This window comes from Cheilinus undulatus, linkage group 6 (assembly GCF_018320785.1).
Source record: "Cheilinus undulatus linkage group 6, ASM1832078v1, whole genome shotgun sequence".
Lineage (NCBI taxonomy): Eukaryota > Metazoa > Chordata > Actinopteri > Labriformes > Labridae > Cheilinus > Cheilinus undulatus.
In genome coordinates, this window is record NC_054870.1 from 53981016 (window position 1) to 53993366 (window position 12351).

Below are 12351 nucleotides of genomic sequence, written 5' to 3' on the forward strand. Positions count from 1 at the left end.
CCATAAGTTGCTGTATTTTCTTCTCTGGATATTTAACGTGAATGTTGACCACACTGTTGTGAGATCTGCTGCCAGAGTCTGTTCTTCTCTCTACTAAAAACATCAGACATGATGTAGGGAAAGTTTGTCTGATTGAAATTCAGATCTTTCCAGAGCTTTTAAACCACAACAAAAGTCCTTTTCAGCAGCAGCTGCGTGTTTTTCTCGTCATAATCTGACACTAGCTTCATTAGCATGTGCTAAAAGACGCCTCAGAAACCAAAAGGGTGGCCATCTTGACTTTGAAGTAGACTATAATTTCTAATCCCCTCCAGCTAAAGAAATGCTAATGTGCTGTTTGTGAGCTATCGCTTTCCAGCCCCTTATTACCAAATAGGATGACAGTTTAATGAGACCCTGCTCGGTGTCACTAACGCACGCTGCTGCCATATTGTGAGCACCCACTTGAGCATTAGAGCTGCAGAACCAATCATTAACTGGCTGCTCCTTCCCACCATGACGTTCCTCACACCTGACTCCGGCGTCTTTGTTAGGCGCTGCATTATTCTGTGTGAAGCTGGAGTGTTTTTAGGATGCTGAGGTGAACTTGAACGTGCCTTTGCTCATCTTCAGAGAGGAGATTTATGGCATCACCTGCTTCAGCAAATCAAGGTGTTCAGGACGGGGATTTTGGCCACAAACTGAGCAGGTTTAATCCTCACAAGTGGAAAAAAGGAAACCAATCCTATTTTTAAAACAAAGAGGCTGGTTTCTGCTCAAACAGTGTGGAATAATGCACCTTTCATGAACAAAAGTCCATGCATTACTGAAGGCATCAGAAAGGCTCAATGAATTTCTCTGCAGCGATGGAAGGGTGCCCCCTAGTGACAAGAGAGGGTCCATTTAACACAAGACAATGGGTCCATTCAAAAATCCAACAAAAGAAGTCCTCTCCTCTTCACTCAGTGATGGAGGAAAAATGTCAGTGAAGGTGTGAATGAGAGGTGATAGAGGAATGACAGCTCTGAGGAGAAGGACTAGAAAGCATCCATCAACGGTTCAGTCCGTTTAATGCAGCCAAAAAAACACCTGGTGATGAATAAGAGCCCCGTGGGCCTCATTTACCAACCACCCTACAGAAGGATTTCCTCATGCAGGTTTGCAGAAGATTCTGAAACTTGAACTTATGAGTCATCAGATATGCTAGATGTCCAAAGACACCACAACATTACATTTACAATGATGTTTTGCTGCAAAATTTCATTTGCTCGTTTTCATTACTAGATAACGCACAAATGCATGACTTAAATATGGTCAACTTTGATTTAATCCTGCATGCAATGTGCTGTAATACCTTTGTGATGTGTATAAACTATATGGACAAAAGTATTCAGCCACACCTGTTAATGATTCAATCCAGGTATTTCAGTCAGAGCCACAGGTGTATACAATCCTTACCAGTCTTAAACATCTGAGATCTTAAACGGGTCGTTCTGAAGAACTCAGAGACTTCCAGTGTGGTTCTGTGATGATGCCACCTTTGATATCCTGCTGGATATTCCACAGTCAGCTGTCAGTGATATTATTAGAGAGTGGAAGAGTTTAGGAACAACAGCAGCTCAGCCATGAAGAGGAAGACCAGAGAGGTTAAACAACTGCTAAGGATCATGAGTAAAAGTCTCCAAAGCCGTGTTTCCATCAGGGGGTCCGGTTTGATTCAGTTCAGTTTGGTATGGTTTGGTACACTAAACCCCAAAATAATTAGCGTTTCCACAGACACCCGTGCTCTCGCTTGGTGGGCGGGGCTGTAAAGGCGATGAATGTGAAGTCACAGACAGCGTGAGTCAGCTGTTGCAGCAGCAGAGTTATAGAAAGGATGAGTGACAGAAATCAGTAGAGAATAAGCAGTAAACAGCTTTATTTCAGCTGAGAGTGCTTTTTAAAAAATAACTACATCTGAATGATGTTAACTGCTGTCAGTACAGATCCTCAGCTGATGAATACGTGTACAGAGACGGTTTGAGTCGTAACGCTGCGTTAATATGTGAATATATCTAGTCTAGAACAGTTTATGTGACTAAATATGAAAGTTCAGAGCCGTACTGTGAGAATTCACCACATTAAAAATAAAGTAAAAGTTCAGCTGGTGTTAAAATCAAGCTAGATTAAGTCAGAAACCCGGGATGCACTGATCTGGTTTTGAAATAGTCTGCAGCCTGAAGTTTTACAAACACGTCCAACAACCACAGAGCGATGTTTTCACAGGTTACCTAACGTAAGACGTAGATTAATAACGAGTTAGAGAAGAGAATGAACTCATCTAAGGCTTCATATTCACAAAACTTCAGCATTAATTTAGTTTCTCATCCATCGTGGATGGATCAGGCTGATGTGAGCCTTCAGGCTCTGCTTTGTGTTCTTGAAATCATCCAGATAAACATCAGGAAACTGGATTTGTGGTCAGATACCAACATCCACAGACTAGGAAACAGTTTGGATCTCCGTCAAGTCCAAATATTTCCCATTTCGGCAGATATTAGTCCGTTTTTCTCCCATTTTCACCCGCTTCTCACAGCGCAGACTTCCTTGTTTGAAGCCCGGAGGCGAGCAGCTGAGTTGCGCGCTGACGTGACGTCAGTACAGCCCCTATTGTTGTGTGTAGCTCCGCCTTTTAGGTACGGCTAGGTAAGACTGGCACCCCTACGGAAGGGTGCCGAAAAGTGGGACGGTACGGGTCGGTTTCTCGGGACCCTTTCCAACTTTTGCTCTATGGAAATGCAAAAAAAGCGTGCTGTACCGCGCCGAACTGAGCCGGACTGCTTGGTGGAAACAACTTACAAGTCTCTGCTGATTCCATCGCTGAAGAGTTCTGAACTTCCTCTGGCATTAATGTAAACACTAAAACTGCAGCAGGAGCTTCATGAACGGGTTTCCATGGCAACAGCTGCATGTAAGCCTGGGTGAGTCTGGGTCTGGAGGATGCTGGGAGAACGTTACCTGTCAGACTGTTAAGTTTGGTGGATGAGGGATAATGATATGGGGCTGGTCATTAAGGCCAATCTTAATGCTTCAGCAGACCAAGACATTCTGGACAATGCTATGCTTCCAACTGTGTGGCAACAGTTTGGGGAAGGCCCTTTTCTATCCTTTTCTACTCCTAGTCAAACTGCTGCTTACAGGTCTGCAGCTGCTTCAACTAAACCATGCTTGTAATTACTGCCAGCATGAAGCTTTGCACAATGGATCCGCCTAAAGATAGACATGGAATCTTGACAATCCTTCAGCTCTGCAAAGTTAGCCCCACTAGGATTCTCCCTAACCCAAAAGGCTGTTCAAACGCTCACCAAGCATCTGAGGCTGCAGCTACAGAGATGCTCAGTCTGGTCTCAGAGCCTCAGAGAAGGAACTGACCTTTTACAACCTTTTAAAGGAGCTCAGCAGGTGGCCCCTTCGTAATCCACTGATCTCTGCAGAGAGACCAAACTACTGCAACCCTCCTTAAGAGAAAGTGAGCCACTTTTCTAAGCAGACTTGCTCCGTTTAAAAGTGAGAGCTCTGATATTTCATGTCTGTGTGGAGCAGCTCAGAGCTAATTGGCTACTTCAATCTAAACCTCATCCCTCCTCCTCCTCCTCCTCCTGCTGCTGGCTCCTCATTTGACGCCGCAGACAGACGATCACTTCTCCTTCATTTGGGAGAAAAGTCATCGTCCATTGATGTCCTCGCAGCGTGCAGCCACATCAAGAGACGGCTCGTCTTTCAAAGAGCGCTCATCGTTCACTTTAATGCTGATTTTTAAAAGGTGCATTCAAAGAGAAACTGAGACACAGCCTTCATCTGCTATAATTACCACCTTGTGGGTGTTTGCCTCTGCCAGCCAATCAGATCACACGTTACATCCATTAGTGTTTCCCAAAGAAAGACTGAAGCTGTGGCCAGGATAAGGGGCAAAATCAAGCATCAGTATTCAACAGGAGGCAGCAGTAGAGTCCTACTGTAGACGGTCTAAACTAAAGCAGATAGCAGTGAGGGGGGAAGCCCAGCAGGGAACCAGGGATGCTATTCTTCTAGAAATGTTTGTTCCAAATACTGTGCAGAAAGTTTTCAGGGAGTGATTCTGGAAGAACAAGTGTGAAAAAGTCAGCATGGGCTTTAACGCTTTGTTTCAGTAATGAGGTTGATTTGTAGCTGCTGGTTTTCCTCAGCAGCTCCGTTCCTCCACTGGCTGTGTGCTTAAACTCATCCCCGTCTCTCTTTGCAGACTGACTCACCGTGCACGGCCTCCCTCTGCTCCAGCTCCTGCCTCAGCTGCTGCCTCTGCTCCTTCATCCTGCTCAGCTCCCCGCTGCTCCCGGCGCTCAGGCTGTGCAGACGCTTGGCCAGCGCCTCCAGCCGGTCCCGCTCCAGGTACACCGCCTTCATCTCCGCCTTCAGCTCCTTGGCACTGCTGAAGTCATTACCTGCACCGACGCACGCAGGAGCACATTAAGCTTACACCGGCCATTAATGAGCGCCTCAGTCATTAATAGCATCATTAGAGGAGGATGATGGTGGGCCACTGGACTAAATGAGCTAAAGAGAAGACGACAGCACTGCAAAAACTCAAATCCTAACAAGTGGTTTTGTCTTACTTCTTTCCTTTCACTGATTATAAGTCACATTCACCTGAAAAGTCTTAGTGATCATCTTATTTAAAGATGAAAAAAAAATCTGCCTAAGCTGCAATAAAATAATATAACTATATAAGCCAGGCCTGTAAGCCTCCTAAAGACCGTGTTTTTAGCAATCTTAGACGAAGGAGGTGGTGCCAGACTTCTGTCAGCTATGTGATACCTATTTTTTTGTTTTTACAGGTACCACACAAGTTCAGAAGCACATGGCAAGAGAATTCCAGATCATATCCCCGCCATTTAGCCCCGCCCATGTTTTGCAACATTCAAATCTAGATGTAGGCTGTCCTGAGTCCTGGGGTAGAGCTGCATGGTCCCTCATTCAAGCATATAAGGTTAGTTCAGGCCGGCCATGGAGTCGAGTGGACCCTCCTCCACCCCAGCTCCTCCTTTATGCTGTATCTGACTTCATCAGCGCCGCTCTGTTGTCACTGGCGCCTGCTCTGCTCTGGGTTTATGCTGTTTCTCTCTCTACTTCAGAGTTTCCTTGTAGGGAAACAGAAACATGTCGGCTCGTGGAAGGGTGGGGTGGGGGGGGGTCCCAGAACAGCCACACCCCCAAATTTAAATAATTTAAATAAGGACAAAAATGTCCACTTCCAAAAAAAACTGCTATAAAACTTGACAGATTAATATTTTTTTCTGCTTTATTTGCATAAATTTCTTAAAACAACTGCTCAACACTTTTGAGGATTTTAACCCTTTAAATGCCAGTTTGATTACTTAAAGTCGATGTTTTTTATGGAAAAGTGAAAAATGTGAAATCTACCTCAAAACAAATGTTGGATGGCTGGGGCATTATTTCTAAATCCAGCTTGGACATGACAACAATTAACCAAAATATTGACTTTGATGCATTTTTAGTTTTTGTGTAGCATCAGATTTAAAATTTACTACCCTCTCAATCATTAAGGACAAAAACGTCCACTTCCAAAACGCCAATAAAAAAGATATACATTCATATTTTTTCTGCTTTTTTTGGTGGAATCTTTTGATGAACTTCAGTTCTGATCAAAAAAATCAAATAATGAATAATTTTCAGGTTTTTAACTTTTTAAATGCCAGTCTGATTACAGGATGCTCATATTTTTCCAAAAAAACCCACAAAAAACAGGAATTATATTCCAGATAACTAATGAAGGGGGGGTGAGGGGTGTTTTTTGTTAAATCAGTCTTGGATATGTTAATGATCAGCCAAAATATTGACTTTGATGTATTTTTAGTTTTTGTGCAGCATCAGATTTAAAATTTACTACCCTTTCAATCATTAAGGACAAAAACGTCCACTTCCAAAAATGACAATAAAAAAAATAATAATATAATATACATGATATACATTAATATTTTCCTTCCAAAATGTTGAGCAGAGAAAGAGGAAAAATTTGCCCAAATGGACAAAATGTCTCTAGAGATGCCTGAGGGTTAAATCTGTTATGGGAATCTCCCAGAATGCCTTGGGAGTTACTGGAAAGATCTAAAAGCAATAACAACAATCTGATATTGTGATTTAATGTTGTTTCAATGCATTATGGTCCCAGTAAAAATTGCTAACAGTCTTGATGTCCTGATGATGGTTGCATAAATGCTGTCTGCAAATACTGATGGGACGAGGAAGCTGAGGGGACGTCCCGCTGTGAAGGGGAAGATTTCACTGCTGCTCCCTTTAAAGCCTGATTTATGCTTCTGCGCTGCGTCGAAGGCGTAGCTACGCGTAGCCCTCTGCGTCGGCGCGGATCCCTACGCCGTAGCCTGACGCGCACCTCCAGAAAATCCTAACTACGAGTCGCAGCGATGCGGACCTTAAGGGCTGTGATTGGTCCACTCAAAACGTCATTTCCAGCATTTGTTTTTTCTGGTCTTTCTTCCTGCAACACCATTTTTAAAGTTTCTGTGGAGTGGTGCGAGTGTTTCAACGATGGATCAAGTCGAAGAGAGAATAATCGAGGAGGTTAGGAAATACGACCACCTTTACAACTCCTCCTCGAATCACTACAAGGACTACCAAATGACGAATAACTCCTGGCGAGAAATTTCCAGGAACACGGGGCTGGAGGTCGCTGACGGCATGGAGAGGTGAAAGAACCTCTGCGACAAATATGTCCAGCTCCGTAAAAAAAATTGCCACAAGAAGTGGCCACACCCCCCCAGCAGCATGGCGGTGAATTGCAGAGTGACGCGTTCCCTCGACGCAGAACTTTGAATGGTCAACGACACCGTCAACGTGACGCAGAAGCATAAATCAGACTTCACTCTGTTTATAAGGACTATGGGAGGCTTGAAATCTGAATCTGACCTCCATGATTTCTCAGCCACTTGCCAGTCTCTATAAAACCAGAACATTTCAGGCTCAGGATTCTCTTTCCTGCTTTACACCCTGATCGTAATGAGACAGATTAGTATCTGTGGGATTGGAGATCCTGCAGTGAAGGGGGCGTGGCTGAGCAGGTTTTACCTGAGATGGCTGCCAGCTTCGCTTCATGCAGCGTTAAAAGCTGCGTCTCCGTCTCGCTCACTTTCCTCCTCAGGCTGCTGCCCAGCCTCTGACTCATGACCACCTGGGGAAAAGGAGAGAAAAAGGCAGAGGAGGGGGAGAGAGGGGGAGGAGGTGACTAACAAAAACCTCTGCAGACTCACAGATATCCCACAGGAAGCACGGCTCATTTCCAATTCTGCTTTCATTTTCTTTTTGACACTCATTCTTACAAGACCTTACAGATTCATTTCCGTCCTCCTGCGCTCGCCCTGCTCTGAATACACGGTGGAGCATCAGCGTGGACGCGTTACCTCGTCGGTAACCTTTAGAGAGACAGGGAGGGCGCCGTCTTTCCCGTGGACAGACAGGGAAATGTGAAATCTCCATAAAAGATGCCATTAGAATGTCAGAGAGGGAAAAGGCCTTGAATGTCACGGCCTGACGGGGCAGCACCTCAGCTCGCCGGCGTTCACAGAGGAGCTGATGGCTTTAGATACAGCCGTCTGCCCCTTCTCTGCCCTTTAATCCTCTCTTCTTTCAGAGCTTTCACTTTGAAATACACACACACAGTCCCCACCATGCACCCCCTTCTTTTGAGGAACTATTTTCATCGCTCAAAGGGACGAGGAGGCGCATTTTCTGACGCATTTTCTTCTCGGATCTGACACAGTTTTGTGCCACACTTTGAAAAGGCTGTCGAGAACGTCTCCGGGGAGTTTTTCCATCCAAAGAAATAGAGAAATATTTCCTCAAACAGGCTTGCATAATTTCATTTCACGCATTACATCAACTGGAGACTGCTCTGAAGTGCTTCTGCAGCTGCAGAAATTCTCACATCGCCGGTTTAATTTCCCAACATCAGGACATTTGTCGACTTTGAAAAAGTCAAAATGGAAAGTGAGAGTTACTTTCATGCCTGCAATCAGTTTGTCACAGCAGGTGAGCCTTTTTCTGAAAAAGTCTCTGTTTCAACCCAACAATGGGCAATCATGTCGCTCTGTAAAAGCTGGAGAGGCTTGTGTGAATATGAGAGTTTTTATTTAATTCTACCACCAGGGGGCTCCAAACCAAATCAGTAACAGAAGATGCCGGACCAGTGTTTAGTTTCATGGATTAATGAGGGAGAAAAGCGGTTCATAGTGGACATTCAGCCGTGATTATTGGTCCATATCACTCAGCCCAGCAGTGGACAGCCTTGTTATTCTGCCGGAGGCGGACAGGCCCGTATGTGCCTCTATTCCTCTGAGGTGCAGCTGCAGCATCAGTCAGGTATTTGATAGCAGCTTTCTAAAGGACACAGCAGCAGTAAAGAGGTCTTTGCTGAGCCCTCTGCCCCCCGCTGAGCCTCTCTCCCTCTCTCCTTAAGCCAACACTTCTTTAGATTTCTGCTGCTACCTGCATTTTCCTGCTGCACCAATCCATGAGATTGAAAAGGGTAGGTGAAATAAGCGAAGGCTTCAGCCTACACCTTTTCAGTCCCGTTTTCTTATTTGTTTTGTTGGTTTTATTTTTTTGTTGTTGATTGGTGTTAATGCAGAAATAGCATTAACCCAGCGTTTGTTCACTTGTAAATTTTCACTTTATGTTGTGCAACTGAGTCTTCATGTTTAAGTGACCGAAATAAACTAAACTAGACTAAGATCAGTGAGAGGGGGAGAAAGCCACCAGAGGCAAAACAAAGATACAGAATACTCAGAGAAAGCATGCAAAGCCATTCACTCACCAGTGTGTAGTCATAAACATAGATTTATGATTTATAATGCATCTAAACATGTTAGTCCGACTGAATCAGTCAGAGCTGCAAACCTAAATCCTGGGTTTGGAGATCGATTTAGTGACTAATCAGCAACTAGAGCTGCTGTCCCATCAGGGGGTCCAGTACGGCTCCTAATGAGGAGAAAGCTGCACAAAGGTAAACCTGAACCCTTCAGGCATGAGGAATGAGGATGCACGCTCACACTGAAGACAGGGGTGTAACCATCACAGCTTTAAATGGCTCAGGCAAATAAAAACAAAGAATACTTCTGAGTAATCTGAGTGAATAAGAATCCCATGTTAGGAGGTGTGAGTCTCTCATGGTTGACCTATCAGAGCTTACCTTAGCAGTGGCTTCTTTGATGGACAGATTCAGCGCCTGCTCCTGCTCCTGGAGTCTGCAGAGAAACACATGCTGCTGTTTACATCCTCAATCAAGAAAAGCTGCAGGAATCCAAGAAACAAACACGTCTGTCAGAGGAGTTATTTCTTAATGCTGACATAAATTCATAAAAAATGGTCTGAGAATTCTTTAAAACCTGTTCATCCTCTTTTATGAGGCTACTGCTCTAAATCTCCAGCCCATCTTTAAATGAGTTTAAACTGTAACTACAAGGTCTGTTTGAATGATCAAGGCACAATGATGAGGAGGACACTTGTGACATTTGTTCAGAAATGTAAATGTGTGTATTTATTTTACTGGATCACAGAGAATCAAGTTGGCAAATGAAAAATTTCATTTTCACTTAATTTTTTTGTGCAATTTTAGCATAAATATCTCCTAGAAATAATGCAGTTGAAATCCAAAATCTCCAGTAGGCCAAAGCACCACATCTTAACATTACCTCTCTCAACTTTCATGCCACTGGAGGGTTATCAGGACAAAATAAGAGAGATTTTAGTTATTTCATTTAGTTATTTTAGTTGCCATTTGAGCACAATTTGGCACATTCTCTGCCATTTGAAAAATCTCAGGTATTAAACTTTTTTTACTCATATTCCATTATACAGTCACGGACGAAAGTATTGGCACCCCTGGAATTGTTCCAGAAAATTCACCATTTCTCCCAGAAATTGTTGTAATTACAGATTTTTTTTGGTTTACACATGTTTATTTCCTTTATGTGCATTGGAACAACACAAAAAAAACAGAAAAAAAGACAAAATTGACATAATTTTACACAAAACTCAAAAATGGGCCAGACAAAATGATTGTCCCCCTTTTAAAACTGTGGGTAAATCATTTTATTTCCAGCATGTGATGCTCATTTAAACTCACCTGTGGCAGTAACAGGTGCTGCAATCTAGAAATCACACCTGAAGCCAGTTAGGAAGTCTAAAAGTTGACTCAATCTTTGTGTTGTGTGTCTGTGTGTGTCACACCAAGCATGGAGAAGAGAAAGAAGAGCCCAGAACTGTCTGAGGACTTAAGAAGCAAAATAGAGTAAAAATATGAACAATCTCAAGGTTAAAGACCATCTCCAGAGACCCTGAGATTCCTCTGTCCACTGTGTGTAATATAATCAAGAAGTTTATAACCATGGAGCTGTGGCTAATCTCCCTGGACGTGGACGGAAGAGAAAAACTGACAAAAGAATGCAACGTAGGATAGTTGGAATGGTGGATAAACATCCTCAGTCAACTTCCACACAGATTCAGGCTGTCCTGCAGACTCAGGGTGCTAAAGTGTCAGCTGGGACCATACGTTGTCATCTGAATGAGATGAAGCGCTATGGCAGGAGACCCAGGAGAACCCCACTGCTGACAAAGAGACATAAAAAAGCCTCACTGGAGTTTGCAAAAATGTACCTGAGTAAGCCTCAATCCTTCTGGGAGAACATTTTGTGGACAGATGAGACTAAGGTAGAGCTTTTTGGAAAAGCACGTCATTCTACTGTTTACAGAAAACAGAATGAGGCCTACAAAGAAAAGAACACAGTACCTACAGTCAAACATGGAGGAGCTTCAAGGATGTTTTGGGCTTGTTTTGCTGCCTCTGGCACTGGGTGCCTTGACTGTGTGCAAGGAATCATGAAATCTGGAGACTATCAAAAGATTTTGGGCCGCAATGTAGGGCCTAGTGTCAGAAAGCTGGGTCTGGGTCAGAGGTCATGGGTGTTCCAGCAGGACAATGACCCCAAACATACCTCAGAAAGCACCAAGGAATGGTTGGAGACAAAGCTGGAGAGTTCTGAAGTGGCCAGCAATGAGTCCAGATCTAAATCCCATTAAACACCTATGGAGAGATCTCAGAACTGCTGTTGAAGAAGCACCCTTCAAATCTGAGAGACCTGGAGCAGTTTGGAGAAGAAGAGTGGTCCAAAATTCCAGCTGAGAGGAGTAAGAAGCTTGTAGATGGTTAGAGGAAGTGATTGGTTTCAGTTATTTTTTCCCAAGGATGTGAAACCAAATATTAAGTTGAGGGTGACTATAATTTTGTCTGGCCCATTTTTTGAGTTTTGTGTAAAATTATGTCTATTTTTTCTTTTTTCTTCTGTTTTTTTGTGTTTCTCCAATGCACAGAAAGGAAATAAAGACGTGTATACCAAAAACATTTGTGATTGAAACAATTTCTGGGAGAATTTTCTGGAAAAATTCCAGGGGTGCCAATACTTCTGTCCATGACTGTAGGTGCTCACTGCCTCATGGAATTCTTTTTTCCCCTTAAATCACCCAGACCTCCATACAGTTCCCTTTCAGAGGAAGTCTGACAAAGGAACTAAAGTTTGACACCGAGAGGAGCAGATTTATTTTCACAAAAATGCTACGCTTCCAACAGTTTGGGAAGGCCCTTTTCTATTCCAGCAGGACTGTGGCCCAGAGACCAGAGAAGGACTAGAAAGACCTGGTGCCTGACCTCCTAAATGCTCTACAGAATGAATGGACACACATTCCCATAGAATGTCATTACAGTCCCTTCATGCAGCTGAAATAAACCTCTATGTGGACCTGGTGTTAAAATCCTTAAACCCCTTGATATTGTGTCTCTGGTCTGTGTTAAATTTAGTGAATTTTCACGAATGTTGAGGCTGAAAATATTTAATCGAACTATAAAAAAACCAATAATGCTGTCTTACATCTGAACAGAGCCTTAACGCCATGTTGGCACGCCAGCTCCATGAAATCAGACTTTCTGTTAGAGATGCCGTGTTTCTGGACTTCTTATCACCGACATTAAAAAGGGAAAACTGACTCTGATATGAGAAAGAAATGTGCCTTCTGTCTGTAAAAGGAGCTGCAGCACAATCACAGTGATGACCCCAAACATGGCACCAGGAGCCGAGCAGCTGAATATCCAATCAGAGGTGGCACTTTCAATCAGTAGCCAGAATAAATGCGTTCCGGTCGAGGTGAAAACATGTCACATATCAAATTATCCCCGTGATGGAGGGTCACGCCACTGAGAAGGTGATAAGTACAATTTACATGTCTTCCCTCTAACGAGCAGCCAGACGGAGAGGCTTTCCAGCGAAC

The 12351-nt window shown here is 43.6% G+C and overlaps 1 protein-coding gene across 3 annotated transcripts in view; it reads right to left on the reverse strand.

Moving 5' to 3' along the window:
* disc1 (DISC1 scaffold protein) overlaps positions 1 to 12351 on the reverse strand; it is a 90884-nt gene that overhangs the window by 55075 nt on the left and 23458 nt on the right. For all 3 annotated transcript variants that reach the window (XR_005991993.1, XM_041789089.1, XM_041789090.1), the window contains exons 7-9: positions 9221 to 9275; positions 7102 to 7204; positions 4251 to 4439 (exon numbers count right to left, since the gene is read on the reverse strand). Coding sequence is in view for 2 of the 3 variants with exons in the window: in XM_041789089.1 (XP_041645023.1) it covers positions 4251 to 4439; positions 7102 to 7204; positions 9221 to 9275 (347 nt within the window). In the remaining variant the exon portion in view is untranslated. The remainder of the gene's footprint in view (positions 1 to 4250; positions 4440 to 7101; positions 7205 to 9220; positions 9276 to 12351) is intronic.